At 56.1% G+C, this 22,363-nt stretch overlaps 2 protein-coding genes across 10 annotated transcripts; one reads left to right on the top strand and one right to left on the bottom strand.

Moving 5' to 3' along the window:
* Nucleotides 1-101: 101 nt before the first annotated feature.
* Nucleotides 102-7,744, bottom strand: GPR108 (G protein-coupled receptor 108). Of its 4 annotated transcripts, none has more exons than XM_007995011.3 (18): nt 7,518-7,671; nt 6,662-6,781; nt 5,970-6,020; nt 5,688-5,770; nt 4,255-4,379; nt 4,081-4,130; nt 3,920-3,988; nt 3,597-3,701; nt 3,202-3,335; nt 3,022-3,097; nt 2,504-2,577; nt 2,292-2,409; nt 2,054-2,184; nt 1,921-1,964; nt 1,496-1,545; nt 1,223-1,306; nt 1,012-1,136; nt 177-503 (listed from the first exon to the last, which is right to left on the bottom strand). In XM_007995011.3, exons 1-18 carry the CDS (start codon nt 7,626-7,628, stop codon nt 431-433), a joined length of 1,623 nt encoding a protein of 540 aa, XP_007993202.3. In that variant the 5' UTR covers nt 7,629-7,671; the 3' UTR covers nt 177-430. The 4 variants fall into 4 exon arrangements, with proteins under 4 accessions (XP_072873155.1, XP_007993202.3, XP_037850420.2 ...); XM_037994492.2 differs by lacking the exon at nt 7,518-7,671 and adding an exon at nt 7,051-7,466 and having other exon boundaries at nt 6,662-6,875; XM_007995013.3 differs by lacking the exon at nt 7,518-7,671 and adding an exon at nt 7,051-7,455.
* Nucleotides 7,745-9,733: 1,989 nt separating this feature from the next.
* On the top strand, nt 9,734-22,239 carry TRIP10 (thyroid hormone receptor interactor 10). 6 transcript variants are annotated; one of them, XM_007995005.3, is made up of 15 exons: nt 9,734-9,842; nt 11,053-11,168; nt 11,268-11,324; nt 13,294-13,441; nt 13,524-13,586; nt 13,826-13,930; nt 14,027-14,155; nt 14,875-15,021; nt 15,121-15,315; nt 16,365-16,532; nt 16,788-16,897; nt 19,806-19,938; nt 20,172-20,311; nt 20,392-20,513; nt 20,944-21,399. In XM_007995005.3, exons 1-15 carry the CDS (start codon nt 9,819-9,821, stop codon nt 21,090-21,092), a joined length of 1,806 nt encoding a protein of 601 aa, XP_007993196.1. In that variant the 5' UTR covers nt 9,734-9,818; the 3' UTR covers nt 21,093-21,399. The 6 variants fall into 6 exon arrangements, with proteins under 6 accessions (XP_007993196.1, XP_007993200.1, XP_072873154.1 ...); XM_073017051.1 differs by lacking the exon at nt 20,944-21,399 and adding an exon at nt 22,085-22,239 and having other exon boundaries at nt 9,756-9,842; XM_073017052.1 differs by lacking the exons at nt 9,734-9,842; nt 20,944-21,399 and adding exons at nt 10,239-10,571; nt 22,085-22,239.
* Nucleotides 22,240-22,363: the final 124 nt, after the last annotated feature.

Here is a 22,363-nt window from a genome sequence, read left to right as displayed (position 1 = left end):
GCTCCGTCCCAACGCCTGGCTTTGGGCCCTGCATGCAGCTGTTACTAAATGAGTATTTATTGAATGTGCAAAGACACGGACCCTCTGCCCCCCACCCACACAGCGAAAACAGGTTTCTACATTGTAAACACAACCTCCGTGTAGACCCCAACCCCCAAAAAGGCAAGACACCGGCGTAGCCAAACAGATTGGTCATTATTGTACATATAGCTAGAAGGGAGGGGTGGTCCCGGAGTGAGGACAGGGCTGCCCAATACTTGGGGGGAGGAAGGGACTCTTCTTCCAAATGTGCTTGTCCGGGAACCGGGGTCCCGGGGAGCTGGGCGCCTGGTCCACATGGACCCCCTCCACCTCCCCACATACGCTGTGGAAGGGCAGGAGTGAGAAATGCTGGGGGAGAAGGAGCCTTTGGTCTGAGATGTGGAGGTGATCATAACAGTTCCTGCCTGCTGGCTGTTTTGTTGACTTTGGAGAGGCCTTCCCGGAATCCAGAGTCGGTCATTCTGGGGGCAGACAGCAAGGAGGCATCCAGCGCTGCAGGGCAGCAGGCCCCGCCCACCCACCCCCTACAGCAGCCCAGGCCCTACTCTTCTACCCCAACCACCTAGGCCCCGCCCCCGCCACAGCAGCCCTGGCCCCGCCCACCCTACCCTGAACCACTCAGGCCCCACCCACCTCACCCCCACAGTAGCCCAGGCCCCACCCACTCTACCCCCAACTACCTAGGCCCCGCCCACCCCCACCTCCAGAGCAGCCCTGGGTGTCGCCCTAGCAGCCCTAACCCCACCCCCAGCTCAGCCTGGCCTCAGGCACTCCACAGCTGTCCAGTCTCCATCTGCACAGCTGCCCTGGCTGCCCCCATCTCCCCTCCATCCCTCCTCAACAGCAGGCTCTGCCCTAACACTGTCCCTAGGGCTGCTACATCCCTCCCCCCGCCCACCCTGCCCTGAGAGCTGCCCGCCCCCTACTCCGCCCCCAGAGCCACCAGCCCTGCCATGGTGCCTGGCTCACACTTGCTCCATCTGAACATCCTCCTCGTCCTCCTGGGGCAGCTGCAGGTACGGGTTGTCCCCTGTGGGCTGGAACTTGTAGCCCGTGAGCACGAAGAAGGCCAGGGTGGAGCCTTCCACCAAGAGCTGGGTGACAGGACAGAGTGGGGGTGTCAGGCTCATGCCCCCCTCACCGCGGCCGCCCTCCTGTCCCACCCGGGCCTCAGGCTCACCTGGTATAGCCACTGCCACTGAAAGGGGACAGCCACCTGCAGCAGGATGGCGATGATACGGGTGAAGTAGACATAGCAGATGACCTGCAGGGGCGCAAGCAGGCGTGGGGCTGGACTGCAGGGGCACAGGCAGGCGTGGGGCTGGATGGATGGACCACGGGCTGGGGCGTCTGGGTGGGGGCCTCGGGGTGGGGCAGCGGCCGAGGGGCTGGGGTGGGTGTGCAGCAGGTCGGTAATCCCTCTAAACCCCCCGTGAGCGAGGCGGGCTCCTACCATGACATAGTAATGCCGGAACAGCTTCAGCTTGGCCAGGTTCACCGCCACTGAGGGTGGGCACAGAGAGGGGCGTCAGGGGAGACTGAAGGTGGGAGGGAGGCAAGGGGGCTGGGGACTGGGGGCTGGGAGAGGGGACAAACAGAACATCTGAGGGAGTGTCCAATGAGCAGAAAGTCTGGAGGGACATTAGGTGGGGCAGAAAGGCCGAAGGGGCAGATCAGAGAGGAGGGAAGGGCCCCCCAATGGGGCGGAGAGGCCAGATAGAGGCATTTGGGGGGAAGAGAGGCCAGACTGGGGTGTCCAGAGAGGCAGAGGCCTGGGGGCTGGGCAGAGAGGCCAGGAAGGGCATCCAAGAGGCAGAAAGAAGGGCCTGGGGCAAGAAGAGGGCCATGAGCAGAGGGCCCACAGGTGCAGGGCCTCACCCTTCCCGTCTGTGCCAGACGCATCCTGGAGATGCCGGATGGACCTGGGACAAGTGGAGGACACAGGGTGCGGTCAGCACGGACATCGCCCATGTGCACAGGGCAGGGCCTCAGCTGGGGGCAGGGTCCTCACCAGACTACGGGGAACAGGATGGCGCCGCAGCAGATGAGATCCACCAGGAACAAAATCTCCTTCCACAGCACGTAGTCGCTGGCGCCCTCCTCGCGGGACTCGATGACGATGTAGGCCACGTTGGCCAGGACCTGCGCAGGTGGCGGGGGTGGGTGGGCACTGCCCAGCGCGCTCCCCTCTGCCCCCACCGCCCCGTGCAGCCCTCCCCACCCTGCTCCGGAGGCCGCTCCATCTGCACCTGCATGGAGATCACGATCCCAAATACTTTCTTCTCCTTATCCGACAGGACGCACTTGATGAAGGCCCAGCCTGAGCCGATCAGGGCGATGGTGATGAAGAGAAGAGCACCCTTCAGCCTGGGGGGGCAGGGGACGGTGTGATGATGAGGTGGGGGGCCCGCCCTCCCCTGCCCGCCTCCCCCCAGCTGCCAGGCAGAGCGGGCGCACTCACAGGCGGGTGATGTAGTGCATGACGGCAAGGCCTTCGATGGGGTGGCCCTGGCTGTTGATGAAGTAGTAGTTGATCTGGGGGTGGACGGACAGACGGACAGTGAGGCACACGGAGGGGTGGGAGGCTGGTGGTGGTGGTGGGGGCAGGATTAGGAACACAGACCGTCACCATCAGATGGGTGGTTAGAAAGTTGAATAATGAGGACGGTGGGTGGGACTCAGAACTGGTAACTGGGGCTGAAAAAATGGAGGGAACGGTCACAGTTGGAAGGGTGAATGGTTGGACAATCAATGAGACGGACAGTCACAGCTGAACCAAGGGTCAGTGACGGACAGAGCCGCCCAGCAGGACTGGCGGACAGAGGGGACGGGCGGCTGGCCACACTGGTAAAATGGGTGGACACGTGGAGAGCTGGTGGACGGCCCTCCCACAAGCCCAGGGTCTGCAGATTTGGGGGCTGGCCCAGATGGTCTCTTCCTCCCAGCCCACCCCCCGCTGCCCCGCTCCAAGGCTCTCACACTGTGGAACAGGAGAGAGATGCTCTTGGTGAAGGCCAAGGCCGCCATGAGCCAGTGGATCTTGAAGACGCTGTACCTGGTGGGAGGGTCAGGGAGAGATGGGGTGGGGGGCATCAGCACGGCATAGGGATGGGGGTCTGGTGAAGGGACAGGGGGGACCCCCAGGGGCAGGGGCATTACATGTTCCTGCAGAGGATGGACACCCAGAAGATGCCGGCGGCCAGGAAGCAGGCGGACATGACCATGTAAAGCTTGAAAAGGGGCATCTCCGCCGCTGACAGGAAGCCATCGGGGTTCTTCTCCCGGATCATCACCTGGGGAGGGGACAGTGGTGGGCGGCGGCGGCAGCGGCACAGCCTGACCTCTGGCCTGGGAGAGCAGCGAGTGGGGGTCTCCCGCTCTCCCCCTTTCTACTGGGCCACTCATCCACTCTGAGCCTCAGTTGGCCCCATCTCCCAAATGGGTATAACAGCTCCTACTCCGCACCCGGGAGGGCTGGGAGAAGCTACGCGGGGTGTGGTGTTCCGGGCCCGCAGTGGGCGCTCCCTGGCCCTGCTGCCCTCCCCTCCGCTCACCGTGATGTCGAATGGATGCTCCTTTCCTGGCACTGAATTGTTGCAGTTGTGGAAGTTCAGGCTGTACTGGCCTTCTTCCGCCTGAGAGCCGATCACCACGTGGAACTGGGCGGGGGGAGAGAGGAGGGCTCAGCCTGGGGGTCCTGTGGTCTGGGGCGACAGTCAGCTTGGGGATCCCATGCTCTGGGGTGATGGTGGGACCACAGGAAGGCTCAGCTTGGGGGTTCCATGCTCTGGGGACACAGTAGGGCTGCAGGAGGGCTCAGCTTGGGGGTCCCGTGCTCTGGGGTGACGGTAGGGCCGCAGGCACTGCAGACACTCACACTGAAGTTGTAGGAGTTGTTGAGGTGGCTCAGGCCCAACACCAGCTCCTTGTCCTTCCCGCTAGGACCCTGAAGGGACAGAGCCCCTCCATCAGCTGGCTCTGGGTCCCCGCAGGGCCCTGGGGTGTGCCATCTTCCCTCCTGCCCCACCTCCCTGAAACCTGAGGCACTGCGGGTGTGGACTTGGGCTTGCTGGCTGCAGCGGTCCCTCCTGTAAGAGACCAGGCAGTGATTTCAAGAGATGGATGGATAGAGGGGCGGCAGGACAATGGGATGGGGGGTGCACAGGGCAGACCTGCCTATCCACCCCTGCCGGCACAGCCAGCCTGACTCACCGCCATCCACCTTGCGGGGGACTGTGGCCTGTGGCTTTGGGAGCCCTGGTTCGGAGGGCACTTCGGGGAGGAGCCCGGGAAAGATAAACAACTTCTTCTGCTCTCCATACTTCCGCACCTGGACCCTGCGGGGAGGGTGGGGTGCGGCATGAGGCTGGGGGGCCGAACCTGGCTCAGGCACACAAGCCCAGGCAAAGGACTCAGTGGCCTCTGGCACCCTCTTGTGGGCCAGGGGTCCAGGGGAGTCAGTTATCACTGAGTTTCAGCCTTTGGTTCCCACTGGTCAAGGCGGCGACCACCTTCCTGTGCTGCCTGCACCAGCAATTATTTGTCATTTCCCATGACATCAATCTACTCTTTTTCTCTTTTCTTTAGAGACAGGGTCTTGCTCTGTCGCCCAAGTTGGAGCGCTGTGGTACAGTCGCAGCTCACTGCAGCCTCAGATTCCTAGCATCAGGCAGTTCTCCCACCTCAGCCTCCGGAGTAGATGGGACCACAGGCACGTACCACCACCGTGCTTGGCTAATTTTTAAATTTTCTATAGAGACGGGGTCTCCCTATGTTGCCCAGGCTGGTCTTGTTTTCCTGGCTTCCAGTGATCCTCCTGGCTCAGCCAGCCTCCCAAAGCACTGGAATGAATGGTATGAGCCACTGTGGCCAACCCTACTTTATAATAATAATAATGATAATAGACAGGCTCTTGATCTGTCATCAAGGCTGGAGTGCAGCAGTGCAATCTTGGCTCACTGCAACCTCCACCTCCCCAGCTCAGGCGATCCTCTCACCTCAGCTTCCAGAGTAGCTGGGACTACAGGTGTGCACCACCCTGCCTGGCTAATTCCTGTATATTTTTTGTTGGTAAAGACAACGTTTTGCCATGTTGCCCAGGCTGGTCTACAATTCCTGGGCCCAAGCAATCCGTTTACGTTGGCCTCCCAAAGTGCTGGGATTACACGCGTGGGCCATCGCCTGGTCCTAAGTATATTATTTAAAAATAAAACATTTTATCTACAGAAAAGCAACATGGTTTTGTCAGACCCTGGCCCCAGCCTGCCTGGCTCCAAATCGCAGTTCCTGGGACTCAGTTTTCTCATCTGAAGAGCAGGGATGATCACAGGATAAGGAATCGATGAGTTAATGTGTTAAAGCTCCAGGACACAGCCTGGCAAACCAGAAGCACTCGACATGTGCGAACAACTGTTATTCCTTCTCACAACAGCCCTCTGTATCTGGGCCTTCTGCCCTGAGACACCAACATCCTCTGAGTCCCTCTCTCCTTCCTTCCAATAATCAGAAGACTTGAAGGCAAAACTAAAAAGTAAGTGGCGTTCTCTCTCTGCTTCTCATCCCACCTGATCAGCCCGGGTGCCTGTGGGCATCACACAGGGAAACGCAGAGGAAGGATCTGAATGAGCCCCCAGTCCCCAACTCACTGCAGATCCTTGGTGTTGATGAGGAACAGGACCAGGAAGCTGCTACTGTTTTTCTGGAGAGGGCAGTCCTGGAAATCCCGGGTCTAGGCGGTGGGCAGGAGGGAGTCTTGGTTACTCCTCCCCTGGCCCAGCTCCACCTTGTCTCCCTCCCTGTCCACCCAGGGGCTCTTCCTGTTCCTGCCTCTGAGAAAGAACAGGGGCCTTTGGGTTACAGGTGCAGAGGACAGACCCCACCCCCTCCCTCCAGCCCCTTCTCCCATCTTCCCCATTCCCTTCACTCACTGAATAGGAGTGAACTCTGCCAGATCGAACCCGGCTGAGACTGAACCCCACCTGGTGGATGGAAAAAAAAAGGGGGAGGGTGTGAGGGACAGTAGAGACCTCCCAGCTAGCTATCCCTTTCAGTAGCAATAGAAACCTAACCTCACATTTACTGAACACCTAATGTGTGCTAGATCCCACACACTCTCTCTTTTTTTTTCAGAGTTGGGGTGGTGGGTGGACCTCATTCTGTTTCTCAAGCTGGAATACAGTGGCAGGATCATAGCTCACTGCAGCCTCGAACTCCCGGGTCCAAACGATCCTCTCACCTCAGCCTCCCGACTGGCTGGGACTACAGGCACACCTCACCATGCCTGGCTAATTTTAAGAACTTTTTGTAGAGACCGGGGTTCTCACTATGTTGCCCAGGCTGGTCTTGAACTCCTGGCCTCAGGCAATCCTCCCACCTTGGCCTCCCAAAGTGCTAGGACTACAAAGCCCGAGCCACCGCGCCCTGCCTGTCCCCCAAGTCTTAAGAAAAGTGCCTAGCACATCCTGTTTAAGACATCAGTATTCCCAGTTACAGATGAGGAAACAGGCTCAGAGAGATCACGGGACTTGCACAAGATTACATGGGTAGAGGCAGAGCTGGGAACCCAGAACCAGGGGATTGCATCCTGCTCTCCTTTAGCAAACTCCTCAAGGTCCCTCACCAGCAGGGACTTCTCTTCTGCCTCCCGGAGGCCCAGCCGCAGGAGGCTCAACTCCACCTCCAGGGAGCCGTTGGTGTAGAAACCGAAGTTGTTCAGCTGGATGTCTGCTCGCTTCTCCCCCTGCCGGAGTCCAACGAGGCAGAGGCAGTTCAGACCTCTGCCCAGCCCCAGGAATCTGGCACGAGGATCCCCCGAAGGGCCTCCTGGTACCCCTCTGTTTAGGAAAGGCCCAGAGGATGACAAGAGAAAGTTGAGAGGGACTTCCTCCCTGCAGGGAAAGGGTGGTCCTGCCATTCTCCGACCTCTCTTCTGAGACTAGGAACAGAGATCCTGAGGCACCTGGAAGTCTCCCCACTGGGATGAGCACAACCCAGAGAACAGTTATTCACCTCGGAGGGCCTGGCCACCTTCCGGAAGAACTTTTAGATTCCAGTTGAGCTCCCAGCAACATTTCAACGGAACCCCCCCAAATCCCATTAAGTGCCCCGAGGACCCCACTCTATAGCCCCCCCCAGGACCCCGCTGTGCGGCTTCAGGGTCTTTGGCGCCCCAAAAGTGATTCCAAGAATTTAAAGGACTAAGACCCAACCGGGGGGGAGGGGGTGTAGTCCCCAAGAGATGGAGCCACGCCCCCGAAGGGAGGGGCCCGACCCTAGCGATGCGGGCCGGCAACTCCATCCGGAGGACGGAAGGGGATCCCGGGACGAGACCACTCCGGGCCCGGAAACGGGGGGCGCCGGACCACTCCATCCCGCGTCCGGGGCGGGGGAGGGCGGACGAGACCACTCCAAGCCAGGGGGCTTCTCCGAGACAAAGTTGCGCCCCGGACCCCAGACCCTCACGCGGCGGGCCTCACCGTCAGCGCCAGCCGGTGGATGCGCCCGGAGCAGCCGCCCAACAGCAACAGCAGAAGTAGCCGCTGCCCCCACCTCCCGCGGCCGAGCCCCCTCCTCTCGCTCACTGCCATCTCTGGAGCCACCGCCTCCTCGACTCCGCCTCTGGCGCCCAAGCCCGCCCACCGATGAGCCAATCGCCGCACGGCGGGACCCGGCGCTTCGGAATTTCCAGTCCTCCAGCCAATCAGCAATTGCCTCTCCGCAAGCCCGCCTACTTACGACACCCGATGGACAGCACCGGTTCCGAATGGGAGTGCCGACAACGCTTAACCCCCGCGCTCACTCTCACCAATCGCTATAAAGATTGTCCAGGATGTGATTTAATGAGCAGTTTATCTAACCAATTGTCATGGATCTGATATCCGGCCCTTGAAGCGGAATTTCTCCACCCAGTCTTAACGGTCCGGGACTACATTACCCAGAATGCAGCGGGAGCAGACAAGTGCAACAAGGCATTAAATAAACTACATTTCCCAGTATCGCCAAGGACGGACTTCCTCTTCTTGCCTCAGGGATATGGCTCCGAGCCAGAGGGGTAAACACACGCATCTGTTCAGGCCTGACCTGTTTTCCTAATCTTCCTGGTCCACAGAGAGGCCTAAAGCTGGCCTCTGGTTAAAGTTTGACCCTAGGATGACCTATGACCTCAGGCTGAGACCCCAGCCTTAGGTTAAGCCTTTTATTCCAGAGTGAGGCAATTGGAGCCCCACCCCCAGATTACAGGCTAGACCGGACTCTGGGCTGAACTCTGACCCCAGGTGAACTCCCCCTGCAAGTTGAGTCCAAACTTCAGCCTGAAATTCTGACATCCCCTCGTCCCCCACACCACACACTGAGGCTTAATCTCTGGTTTAGGCCACCGATCTGGACTAGCCCTGACTCCAGATTGGACCTGATCCCTTACTGGGTTTCTAATCCTTCTGGTTAAGCCTCTGGCCTCAGTTTGAGACCCTATCCCCACCATGGTGCTGACCTGGGTTGAACCCCAATTCCAATTTGTGTCTCTGAGCAGAGGTGAACTCAGAACTTTGCTAGGCTGAGCCCCCATTTCAGATGAGCCACTAAACTCACTGGGTTCAGTTGCCCAACTGCAATCAGACATTTTCTAGCTCAGAAGCCACCAGTAGGTGGGGCCAGGTCCCAGCAGAGACATCAGTCCCAGTGTGGGCTCCCAAAGCTCTCCTGGGCTCACCTGTATCTCTCTGTCCTGGGAGCCTGGGTGCTCTTGTGTAAGGGTAACGTATCCCCAAGGGCCCCCCTGCAAGACGCCCCGCCTTCTCTGTAGCTACAGAGAAAGCGCCAAAGGCCGGAGAGAATGGGGGTGGGAATCCCCGGTGCCTCCTCTTCTCTTTCATCCCAGCACCTCAAAGGGATTTACAAGGTGTGAACAGACTTTTATGGGAGAGGTGACAGACTTCCCTTCTCCGGGGCCCAGATGTCCCAGATGTCTGGGGGAGGGGCGGAGTCGGAATCTCAGGGGCGGTACTGAGAATTAAACCAGATTAAACCTTCATGGATGGGACTGGAAAATGGGCAGATGCAGGCGCTAACTGGAAGGCAGCTGGGGAAGGGCCTGGGCCTGGCGCCCCAAGGACAGCCCGTCCTCAGTTTCCCAGCGGAGACTGGGGGAGGGAAGGCAGGATGCGGTGCGGGAGCTAATGGACCCGGCCTTGGCGGAGGCGCGTCCTGAGTTGGATCGAAGCCTTCTCATCCGCCCTGTGGCCGGAGGGACCAGACCATTAGTGGGACGAACCTAGACGCCTGGAGCCGGGCCGGCTCGCAAGAACGGGGTGACCTCAGGTTGCCCCTGCAACGGGGTTGAGGAAGGACTTCTTGAGTTTGGGGTTTTAGTACCTTGGCCCTTTAAGGAATAATTGCGGGGAAAGGGGAAAAGGAGATAGGAAGAACCTTTTGGAATGGGGAAGGAAGATGAGAGGACGAGAGGGACCCCGGGGATTTGGAAAAATGGGTGGGGGTTCTTTAAGGGGTCCAGCGGCGTCGAGTGGCAACGTTTCTTTAAAAGGGGGCGGAGCGTCCGTTGGGCCCCGCCCCCGAAGCGCAGGACTCGGGCTCCGCGCGGGTGGGGGCGTGGTACAGCGTGCAGGGGGGCGTGGAAGAGTCTGGGGTGGGCCGGGCCGGGCGGGGTGGGGCGGGGCCAGGCGCACCGCCCTCGGCTGAGTCTCCCCGGGGAGGGCGGAGGGCGGCGGGCGGCGGGGACCGGGTGCGGTGGTGGCTGCGGCGGCGGCGGCGGCGGGAGCAGCATGGATTGGGGCACTGAGCTGTGGGTAAGTCCAATCGGCCCGCCTCTAAGTTCCCCTTTGCTGGGGTCCAGGTACCCCCCTTTTGTCCCCAATGTATCTTAGAGGGGGCTCCGCGCCTTTCCCTTCCACCAACCCCTGGGTCCCCGCCCTCTACCCTCCGCCCTCTCTCGGAGTGTATCTGGGAGTCTCAGCACGCTCAGGGGCGAAGGGCAACTTTGCCGAACCGGCATGGGGAAACTGAGGCACAGAGTTGCGAGTGAGGCGGGCAGAAGGAATCCTGGGGCCCGGCCGGGGCGGCTGGGAGAGGTCACCTATTTTGGGCGCCCTGGCCGGGCAGGCGGCTTATCTTACGGCCCCTGGGTCCCTGCCCGTCGTCCGCCTGTCCGGCTGGGAGGGGGGAGGGGACCCTCTGGTCACCCTCATCCCCACCCACGTGGGACCTAGAAGTCCTGACCGCCCTTTCCCTCGCCTTTAATCAACACCTAAGGGCTGGGGACGCTCATGGAGGGGAAGGGGGATGCTAAACTCGGCCTAATCCCCCTCCCTGGCTTCCCCAGGCCCAGGGCGGGATCGCCCCCTGGTCGCCTATAGCCTCAGCCCTGGAAGCCCCAGAAATTTCCCCCTATCCTAGCCGGACCTCTGACCCCTCCCCTTCCTGGGGGTGGTGGAATCCCTGAGTTCTCAGTGCAGCGGGGGTAACCAGACCGCCACTCCCTCCTCCAACTCTGCGATTTCTTTTGGATGTGTAGTGGGGTCAGTGGGGGAAATTGAGTCACCCATTGGGGGATCCTGGGAAGCAAGGAGATTCAGGGAACCTGGTGCCTGCCCCCTGGCCACTCAGGGGCCCCCAATCTGCGAGGAACCCTGCCCCTCTGGCCTTGACTCACGCCGGGCCGGCCGGATTTTCCGGAATCCGGGGGGATTAGGGGAGCCCGAGCTGGGGGAGTGGCCCTGCCCCCTTCCACGCCCCTCTTGGCGGTCCTATGTCGGAGACCCCTGTCTCCCGGCCGGGGTGGCTGGGCCCTGGGCGCTGTTCTCCGGCCCTTCCCGGGAAGGGGAGGGGGTTCCCGCCAGTTTCCTGCCTCCCCCCGCGCCACGCCGGGGCGGCGCCGGGAAGCCACTCCTAGGAACGCAGAGCCTTGGAGCTCCCTGGGAGTCTGGTCGGCGGGCTGTGGGGTCCCAAGATCGTGACCCCGGCTCCTCTCTCCTCCTCCCCCACCATGTCCCCTGTCAGGATCAGTTCGAGGTGCTCGAGCGACACACGCAGTGGGGGCTGGACCTGTTGGACAGATACGTAAAGTTCGTGAAAGAACGCACCGAAGTGGAACAGGCTTACGCCAAACAACTGCGGTGAGACCCTGGGGTGGACGCTACGGAGGACGCGCCTGGGGCGAGGGGGAGCGGTGGGAGGACTGCGGGCTCAGCCCTCCTACCTCTGTCTCCCCTTAGGAGCCTGGTGAAAAAATATCTGCCCAAGAGACCTGCCAAGGATGATCCCGAGTCCAAGTAAGGTTGGAGAGGGGCGGCAGGGCCAGATTGGTGGGGGAGGGCGGTGCGTGGGTCTCACTTCCCCTCCCTCAGCTGGGACACCCCACACCGCTCCTCTCACTTCCCCCTCTAGAGGTGAAAGCAAGGATGCAAGATGTGGGATTATCTGGGTTGGAATCCTGAGTCCACTACTATGTCGATGAAATTGCCTTGGGCTTGTGATTCAGGTTTTCTGCCACTCTTTTCCTTAACTGTTATAATACAAAGGCCCCAGCAGTTACAAAACCAGTAACTTTGGGCAGATGACTTAAAGTTTTGCGCCTCTGTTTTTCTCATCTGTGAAATGGGATGATGACGATTCCTCCAGCTTTGTAGGTCTTGCATGACCACGAGCTGAGTTAATGTGTTAAAACGGTGTGCAGTCCATATTAAATGCCGTCAGGAGCATTTGACTTGACTTTGAGTCCCCAATTCCAAAACCCAAAAAGCCCTGGAAATCAAGTTGCTTTGGTCACTTGTTTGGTGGCAGTCTCTGACCTGAACTAACTTTTTGTTAATTGTAGTTTTCTTTTCTTTTTTTGTTTTTTAAGACAGAGGCTCACTGTGTCACCCAGGCTGGAGTGCAGTGGCGCCATCTCAGCTCACGGAAACTTCCGCCTCCCAGGTTCAAGTGATTCTCCTGCCTCAGCCTCCCTAGTAGCTGGGATTACAGTCACCTGCCACCATGCCCAGCTAATTTTAATATTTTCAGTAGAGACAGGGTTTCACCATATTAGCCAGGCTGGTAATTGTAGTTTTGACTTTTATCCCACTTAGTGTGAATGTTAACACCTCTCGTTGTAAAAAAAAAAAAAAAAAAAAAAGAAGGGCTGGGTTCGGTGGCTTACACCTGTAATCCCAGCACCTTGGGAGGCCTAGGTGGGTGGATCACTTGAGGTCAGGAGTTCAAGACCAGCCTGGCCAATGTGGTGAAATCTTGTCTCTTCTAAAAATACAAACATTAGCCAGGTGTTGTGGTGGGTGCCTGTAATCCCAGCTACTCGGGAGGCTAAGGCATGAGAATCGCTTGAACCCGGGAGGTGGAGGTTGCAGTGAGCCGAGATCGTACCACTGCACTTCAACCTGGGCAACAGACTGTCTCAAAAAAAAAAAAAAAAAAAATAGATACGGTGTTTGATTACAAAATGATGTCCCCAACCCCACTGAAATGATGCATAAAAGATGGTATAAGCCTTGTACACCATCTTTATTTTATTTATTTATTTTTTTTGAGACAGAGTCTCGCTCCGTCACCCAGGCTGGAGTGCAGTGGCACAATCTTGGCTCGCTGCAACCTCCGCCTCTCGGGTTCAAGCAGTTCTCCTGCCTCAGCCTCCTGAGTAGCTGGGACTAAGGCACACGCCACCATACCCGGCTAATTTTTTGTAGTTTTAGTAGAGACAGGGTTTCACCGTGTTAGCCAGGATGGTCTTGATCTCTTGACCTCAGTATACCATCTTTAAAAACTGGAAAATTCTGTGTTCCAAAATACATTCGAAGTCCAGTGCAGTGGCTCACACCTGTACTCCCAGCACTTTGGGAGGGCGAGGCGGGAAGAGGCAGAGTTCGGGGGGATTGGAGTTTAAGACTTCATCTCAAAAAAAAAAAAAAAAAATTAGCCAGGTATGGTGGCGTGTGCCTGTGGTCCCAGCTATTTGGGAGCCTGAGGTGGGAGGATCACTTGAGCCCAGGAGTTTGAGGCTGCAGTGAGACGCAATCATGCCACTGCACTGCAGCCTGGGTGACAGCAAGACCCTGTCTCAAAAAAAAAAAAAAAAAAATACATTCTACTCAAAGGTTGGGGTTAAGGAATATGGACCACAGCTTGTCATTGCTTCAAGGATTAAATTCTTGGGGTTTAACCCTTTTCTACCTGGAGGTGCATCCTGGGGCATCAGCCTATTTGGGGGGCCTGACTCCCTGTTCCCCGATTCTCTTCCTACCCCAGATTCAGCCAGCAACAGTCCTTCGTACAGATTCTCCAGGAGGTGAATGACTTTGCCGGCCAGCGGGAGTTGGTGGCCGAGAACCTCAGTGTCCGTGTGTGTCTTGAGCTGACCAAGTACTCACAAGAGATGAAACAGGAGAGGAAGATGGTGAGGAGCTCCCCTCCGATTCAGGTTTTGCAAAGGGCTCCTGCTGGAACCCTGGCGAGCCTTATCGCTCTTCTTTCTGTAGCACTTCCAAGAAGGGCGGCGGGCCCAGCAGCAGCTGGAAAACGGCTTCAAACAGCTGGAGAATGTGAGTTGGCAGAGGTGGCAGTGACTGTGGCCTGAAGGCATGGGGGTCAGGGTTGCGGATCCTGGAGTCAGGGACCTGCCCTCTTTGTCAGACCTGGACCTTCCCTGCCCCATAGGCTTCCAGCACGCCCTTGTCCCCTACTTACCGGTTGACATCCCAACAATCCCTGAAACCTTGGTTTCCCACCCTGCTGTCTTTGGGAGGGTGGCTCCCTCACTCTGGTTCTGTCCCCTACACAGAGTAAGCGTAAATTTGAGCGGGACTGCCGGGAGGCAGAGAAGGCAGCCCAGACTGCTGAACGGCTAGACCAGGATATCAACGCCACCAAGGCTGACGTGGAGAAGGTGTGTGAGGGGGTGGCGGGGTTTGGGACAAGCTTAGGGGGTCCGGGTGGGACGTGACCAGAACCTGGTAGTACCTTCCACCTCCTCATTCCTCAGGCCAAGCAGCAAGCCCACCTTCGGAGTCATATGGCCGAAGAAAGCAAAAACGAATATGCAGCTCAACTGCAGCGCTTCAACCGAGACCAAGCCCACTTCTATTTTTCACAGATGCCCCAGATATTTGATGTGAGTGCTCCCGGTTCTCAGACCTACCTTCCCAAAAGCCCCCAAATGTTAGCCAACTCCTACACATTCGTCAAAACCCCAGCTGCAATGTCCCAGTCCCTAGATTGAAAGGGAATCAGAAACCTATCATAACAGCGAGCTGTGCTTTTAGTCAGCTGTTCTTCCTGCTGGGCATGCCTTTTACTTGTTTGTTTATTTACTTCTATAGAGAGATGGGGCCTGGCTCTGTCACCCAGGCAGGAGTGCAGTGGCACAATCACAGCTCACTGCAGCCTGGAACCCCTGGGCTCAAGCAAGGTTTCTTTCCTTTTGAAATTCCTACTTATTATTTTAAGCTCCACCTCTAACAACCTCTCTGAAAGGTCTCAAATTTCCCCTCTCCTGTTTCAATCTAGCACTCCGTTCTCTGTCCCATCCCAGGCCCTGGAAGTATCAGGGCTAGTTCTGCTTTTTCTTCAAATCCCTGCTCCTTTGTCTCCTCCTTTGATAAGCCTTTGCTGACCCCCTAGGCAGGCGTCCCCCTCTGAGATCCCCCTGGCACTGTGTCTCTCCCCAACCACACTGGGCTGGAGTCTCTTTTCTTCCTGATTCTGTCTTCCCCTCCAGACTGGCTTGGGGCTGGGGCCAGCGTGGAGTGTGATCATATTTGCAGAGTGAATCACTGTGCTTCTAGTCCCTCTGTTAGCACCCCTGAGCCACCCTTGTCCCCGTCCCTACAGAAGCTCCAAGACATGGATGAACGCAGGGCCACCCGCCTGGGTGCCGGGTATGGGCTCCTGTCGGAGGCCGAGCTGGAGGTGGTGCCCATCATCGCCAAGTGCTTGGAGGGCATGAAGGTGGCTGCAAATGCTGTGGATCCCAAAAACGTGGGTGCCTGGTCTGGGTCCAGTGGGCCATGGGAAGGGCGGAGGGAAGTCCCTGTACGCTAGTCACTTGACTACTCATCCACTGTCCCCCTCCCCCAGGACTCCCAAGTCCTTATAGAGCTGCACAAGTCAGGTTTTGCCCGCCCGGGCGACGTGGAATTCGAGGACTTCAGCCAGCCCATGAACCGTGCACCCTCGGACAGCAGTCTGGGCACCCCTTCGGAAGGACGTCCGGAGCTCCGAGGCCCAGGCCGCATCCGCACCAAGCGCTGGCCCTTTGGCAAGAAGAACAAGGTGGGGGCCAGGACCCTTGGGATGGTGGGGGAGAAGGACAGTGAGGTGGGGACAGTGGGGCCCCTATTGAGTCAGCCCCAGCCTTCTGAACGCAGAGTCCCGGGCAGGAATTTTCCTCTTGGCTGCCAGCCCGGGCTGGAGGGAAGGAAGGCGGGCGGGCCGCTTGGCCTGGGAGTCCCCCGAGGCGAAGGCGGGGGCAGGGTGGGGAGGGCCGTGGCGTTTGTCTGCTGCTTCTAGGGATGCTGGGAGAAAACCTGCTGGTGGAATGTAGGGCTGGCCTGAGGGCTGGTGACACCATCCCTGGGTACTCCCCGAGTTTCTCTCTCCATCCTGCTGATGGGACTCCGGGAGCCACCCTGCACGTCCTGCTTTCTTGGGTTTTTGGGTTTTAATATACCTTAGCACCCTTGGTTTATACCTTTGATTTATACTCTGGATCCCTCTTGACTTACACTCTCATACCTCTCCTTGACTTCCACCTGTGGTCCCCGAGCTTAAACCTCTGATGCCGCTAACCCCTCTCATTTTCCTGCCTTCCACTCCCTCTCAGCTTGTGGTCTTATTTTTGTTTATTTATCTTTTGTGTCCTCCGTGGCCTCACACCTGTCTGAGACCTCGATTCCTGCATGCGTCTTCTAGACTAGTCTTCTAGACTGTCAGCCCAGAAAGCCAAGTGGACAGAGAGACACGGGCCTCTCTGCCTCCTGGACCCATGCTTGCTTGCTCCCGGACATAACATTCCAGAGACCTAGGAGATACCCAGGGTGTGAGAGTTCTGGCTTTCGGGCTTACAGTTCAATGTCCTCCCCGCCACCTTCCAGATGTTTTTGTGTCGCTCCTGCACGCGTTTTCTCTGTGTGATTGTGTTTCTTGAGTTGTGGTTTTCTTACCGTTTTTTTCTTTCTCCATTTTGTTTTTCCTTTTTTCTTTTCGCGTCCATCCGTCCATCCGTGCATCCATCCCTCCGTCCATTCGTCCTCATTCTCTACATCCTCCTACACCGCCCCCCACCCCTTCAACCTATCCCCCTCCCCGGCCCCCGCCGGTAGCCTCGCCCCCCACCCCTCTCCCCCCTGGGGGGTCCCGTACCCTCGGCATTGCCTAACGGACCCCCGTCCCCCCGCTCCGGCCGTGACCCCTTGGCCATACTGAGCGAGATCAGTAAGTCGGTCAAACCGAGGCTAGCATCCTTCCGCAGCCTTCGAGGCAGCCGTGGGGTAAGTGAGGCCTCGGGGCAGGAGAAGGTGGTGGCCCTAGCCTGCCCAGCGGCGGGTGGCGGGACCCTGGGCTCGCTTCCTGCCGTTGGCTGGGCCCCTCTTCCCTGGTTGCCCAACCCAGACCCGCTTTGCTTTGTGCATGGCCTCGCTGCCAAGAACCATGGCTGGGGAAGGAAGTGAAATATCTCAGAAGGGTGCAGAGTCTGGCAGCCTAGACTCCTTGATCCCAAATTCAGCCCTCTACCCACCTTGCAGACAGTGGTGACCGAGGATTTTAGCCATTTGCCCCCAGAGCAGCAGCGAAAGCGGCTTCAACAGCAGTTAGAAGAACGCAGTCGTGAACTTCAGAAGGAGGTTGACCAGAGGTAAGGTGGTGGGGTGGGGAAGGGCAGGCAAGGAACATGATAAAATAGTAGATGATTTCCATTTATTTATTTATTTTTAAATTTTATTCTATTTTATTTTTATTTTGTGACAGAGTCTTACCCTGTTGCCCAGGCTGGAGTGCAGTGCCATGATTTCAGCACACTGCAGTCTCCACATCCCAGGTTCAAGCAATTCCTGTGCCTCAGCCTGCTGATTAGCTAGGACCACAGGCATGCACCACCACACCCAGATAATTTTTATTTTTATTTTTTTTATTTTTTTATTTTTGAGACGGAGTCTAGCTCTGTCACCCAGGCTGGAGTGCAGTGGCCGGATCTCAGCTCACTGCAAGCTCCGCCTCCCAGGTTTACGCCATTCTCCTGCCTCAGCCTCCCGAGTAGCTGGGACTACAGGCGCCTGCCACCTCACCCGGCTAGGTTTTTTTTGTATTTTTAGTAGAGACGGGGTTTCACCGTGTTAGCCAGGATGGTCTCGATCTCCTGACCTCGTGATCCGCCCAAAATTTTTATATTTTTAGTAGAGGCGGGGGTTTCCCCATATTGGCCAAGCTGGTCTTGAACTCCTGGCCTCAGTTGATCTGCCTGCCTTGGCCTCCCATGGTGCTGGGATTATAAGCACGAGCCACTGCCCTGGTCTGTAAATGAATGACATTTAAGTGGTACTCAAAGATCTCCCCAACAATCCCAAGGCCCCGACAGTTTTACAGGTGATTCCTACCACACTTATGAGAAACAGTTACTTCTTGGCCAGGTGCAGTGGCTCACGCCTGCAATCCCAGCATTTTGGGAGGTTGAGTCAGGAGGATCACCTGAGCCTAGGAGTTTGAGACCTGCCTGGGTAACAGAGTGAGACCCCATTTCTAGCAAAAATAAAAAAATTAGCTGGGTGTGGTGGTTTGTGTCTATAATCCCAGCCACTTGGGAGGCTGAGGTGGGAGGATGGCTTAAGCCTGGGAAATTGAGACTGCAGTGAGCTGTGATTGCACCACTTGCACCTCAGCCTGGGTGTCAGAGTGAGACCCTGTTTCAAAAAGAAAAAAAAAACAGTTACTTCTTGTCTTGTACAAGTCATTCCAGCAAACAGAAGAAGAGTGAAAGCTGTCAGCCTCTTTGGGCTGATGAATCCTGATTCCCAAATCAATGGCCAAGAATTCAAGAAGATAAAATCGAGGGCTCGTTTTACCTTATTTATGATAATAGATGCAAAATCCTAGCCAAGCAAATCCAGTGTTTAAAAAATAATACATCACTTTGGGAGGCCAAGGCGGGTAGATCACTTGAGGTCAGGAGTTTGAGACCAGCCTGACGAACATGGTAAAACCCCGTCTCTACTAAAAATACAAAAACTAGATCGAGACCATCCTGGCTAACACGGTGAAACCCTGTCTCTACTAAAATTACAAAAATTAGCCAGGTGTGGTGGCGAACACTTGTAGTCCCAGCTACTCAGGAGGCTGAGGCAGGAGAATGGCATGAACCCAGGAGGTGGAGCTTGCAGTGAGCCGAGATTGCGCCACTGTGCTCCATCCTGGGTGACAGAGCGAGACTCCGTCTCAAAAAAACAAACAAAAAAAATACAAAAACTATCGGGGCATTGTGGCACACGCCTGTAATTCCAGCTACTTGGGAGGCTGAAGTGGAGAATTTCTGGAACCTGGGAGGTGGAGGTTACAGTGGGTTAAGATTGCGCCACTGCACTCCAGCCTGGGCGATGCAGCGAGTCTCCACCTCAAATAATAATAGTAATAATACATTAGCCGAGCATGGTGGCTCATGCCTATAAGCCCAGCACTTTCAGAGGCTTGGTAGAAGGATCGCTTGAGCTTAGGAGTTCAAGGCCAGCCTGGGCAACACAGTAAAACCCCATCTCTTAAAAAAAAGAAGAAGAAAAACCCATATAAATTTTTTTAAAAACTAAAAAAAAAAAAGAAAAAAAAAAGAAAAAAGCCACCATTCATTGGGTTTTATCCCAATAATGCAAAGATGGTTCAATATCAAAAAATGTATCCATCTAGCTCACCACATTAATTGGCTAAAAGAAAAAAACAGCATATGGTTATCTAACAGCTCAAACACTTAAAATATTAACAATAAAAAAATCTGCCAGATTAAAAAAAAAATCTTTACTCACTCTTTCCAAGCCACAAAATCCTCTTCCCAGTCCTGTTACATAATAGGAATGACGTTTGCCACTTGCAAACAGGCAGCCAAATTATATTTTGCCATTTGCATGTAACCTCTTGGACAGAATGGCTTTTATTGGTGTAAAGTTCCATTCAGAAATCTCTAGTTCCTGGGTTTCTATGGTTCACATGAGATAGTTGGATCATTATCTCCATTTCCAAGATAAGCAAACAGCAGCAGGGGTTCAATGATTTAAGCCAAGCTCACACAACTAGAAAATACTCAAACTGAGATTCGAACCCAGGCAGTCGGGCACTAGTATTTGCATCCTTAACCATTGTCCTGCCTTGCTATTTGCTCCTTGATGCAAAACCCCTGTATTTTGCTTGTTAAATCACATGGAGCCTAGTGACTCATGCCTCTAATCCCAGCACTTTGGGAGGCTGAGGCAGGAGGATCCCTTGAACTCAGAAGTTTGAGACCAGCCTGGGCAACATAGCCAGACCCCATCTCTACTAAAAATTTTTGAAAAAAGATCAGGCGCATGTGGTGATGTGGGCCTGTAGTCCCAGTTACTCAGGAGACTGAGGCAGGAGTATCACTTGAGCCCGGGAGGTCAAGGTTGCAGTGAGCCATGATTGCACCACTGCACACCAGCCTGGGGAAGGAGTCAGAGCAAGACCCCGACTCAAACAAAACAAAACAGCAACAAAAAAGCTCACACGGAACTATGTTTCCTGTCTGCCTCTTTCCCTTGTCATAGGGAAGCCCTAAAGAAAATGAAGGATGTCTATGAGAAGACACCCCAGATGGGAGACCCCGCCAGCTTGGAGCCCCAGATCGCTGAAACCCTGAGCAACATCGAACGGCTGAAATTGGACGTGCAGAAGTATGAGGTCAGAAAAGACGCTGGGGAGGGGCGGGAGCCAGTGTGCCTGGCTGAGTCACTGCCCGGTAGGGGTGGGGTCGGGGGGTTGGGGAGAGGGGAGGTGTTCGAAGCTGGGGGTCTCCAACTGTTTTCCATCACAGCCTTGGCTGTGCGTGGGTGATGTCAGGGAACCTCTGAGTCCAGAGTGGGCTGACCCCAGAGCTCTGCCCTGGAACGATTTTTGCCATCCCCTCCTCCCAGGCGTGGCTGGCAGAAGCTGAAAGTCGAGTCCTTAGCAACCGAGGAGACAGCCTGAGCCGGCACGCCCGGCCTCCCGACCCCCCTGCTAGCGCCCCACCAGACAGCAGCAGCAACAGCGGATCACAGGACACCAAGGAGAGGTGAGGGGTGACGCCAGAGTGAGTCTGTTCCCAGGGTCCCAGGGGGGCGTGTCTTTATCTGCCGAATTCTCTCCAAACAGCTCTGAAGAGCCTCCCTCAGAAGAAAGCCAGGACACCCCCATTTACACGGAGTTTGATGAGGATTTCGAGGAGGAACCCACATCGCCCATAGGTCACTGTGTGGCCATCTACCACTTTGAAGGTGAGAATGGCCAGAGTGGGCTTGGCGGGGGATGGGCGGCAGCGTCTCTGGCTAGGTTCAGTTTAAATTCGCCTAAAGCAGGACTGGGCGGGTGGCTCAGGCTTGTAATCCCAGCACTTTGGGAGGCTGAGGCAGGCAGATCACTTGAGGTCAAGCATTCCAGACCAGCCTGGCGGACATGTTGAAACCCCATCTCTACTAAAAATACAAAAATTAGCCAGGTGCGGTGGCACACGCTAGTGATCCCAACTACTCGGGAGGCTGAGGCAGGAGAATCCCTTGAACCCAGGAGGCGGAGGTTGCAGGGAGCTGAGATCGCGCCACTGCACTCCAGCCTGGGCGACAGAACGAGACTCAGTCTCAAAAATAAAAAATAAAAATAATACATTCGCCTAAAGCACATCTGGGCCCACCCCCACCCCCATCACAGGGTCCAGCGAGGGCACCATCTCTATGGCCGAGGGTGAAGACCTCAGTCTTATGGAAGAAGACAAAGGGGACGGATGGACCCGGGTCAGGCGGAAAGAGGGAGGCGAGGGCTACGTGCCCACCTCCTACCTGCGAGTCACACTCAATTGAACCCTGCCAGAGGCGGGAAGAGGGGGGCTGTCGGCTGCTGCTTCTGGGCCACGGGGGGCCCCAGGACCTATGCACTTTATTTCTGACCCCGTGGCTTCGGCTGAGACCTGTGTAACCTGCTGCCCCCTCCATCCCCAACCCAATCCCACCTGTCACTCCAGACGGACCCGCTGTGCCTTCTACCATCGTTCCACCATTGATGTATATACTCATGTTTTACATCTTTTCTTCCTGCCGCTCGGCTCCGGCCATTTTGTTTTATACAAAAATGGAAAAAAAAAAAAAAAAAAAAAAGAAATTACATAAAGTTCCTGGAGTCGGTGCCTTATTAGAGGATTTAGATACTGAGACTGGAAGGATCTAACACCACGTTTCTTACAGGCCACACAGGGAACGAGGAAGGGAAGGTGATCTTGGGCACACCTTGGGTCAACCCTGCCCCTTTCTGGAAGTTGGCCTATATCATTGTCAGTGGGTGTCTGCTTGTGACTCAGGTAGGGAGAAGGATACCAAGTTTCCTTTTCTTTTTCTTTTTTCTTTTTGAGACAGCCTTACACCGTTGCTCAGGCTGGAGTGCAGTGGCGTAATCTCAGCTCACTGCAGGCTCCACCTCCCGGGTTCAAGCAATTCTGCCTCAGCCTCCCAAGTAGCTGGGATTACAGATGCACACCATCACGCCCAGCTAATTTTTTGTATTTTCTGTAGAGGCAGGGTTTTGCCATGTTGGCCAGGCTGGTCTCGAACTCCTGACCTCAAGTGATCCATCCACCTGGGCCTTCCAAAGGGCTGGGATTATGGGTGTGAGCTACCGCGCCCGGCCAGGACACCAAGTTTCATCCCTTCTGAATGCACTGCAGCTTCTGAGACTGGGTAGCACTTATTGAGGATCTACTGTGTGCCAGGCATTCGCCACCTGCGGTCTCATTCCCAGCCACCATTAGAAAGTACACAGCCTCAACTTTTACATTTTGTAAAAGTTTTTTATTTTTCAGTTTTTGTAGAGATGAGGTCTCACCATGTTGCCCTGGCTGGTCTTGAACTCCTGGCCCCAAGCCTTCCTTCCGCCTGGGCCTCCCAAAGTGCTGAGATTACAGGCCTGAGCTGCTGCACAGCCATGATTTCGTTAAAGGCAGACACAGAGAGGTGAAGTGATCTGCTAGAAATCACAGCTTTTAAGAAGCGGAGTCACATTTGAACTCTGGCCTCTGATGCCAGATCTGCAGGTCACATGTTCACCATGACCCGGATGACCCTGACTGCCCTCCCCACCT

This window comes from Chlorocebus sabaeus, chromosome 6 (assembly GCF_047675955.1).
Source record: "Chlorocebus sabaeus isolate Y175 chromosome 6, mChlSab1.0.hap1, whole genome shotgun sequence".
NCBI lineage: Eukaryota > Metazoa > Chordata > Mammalia > Primates > Cercopithecidae > Chlorocebus > Chlorocebus sabaeus.
This window is presented reverse-complemented; position numbering and strand designations above follow the sequence as displayed.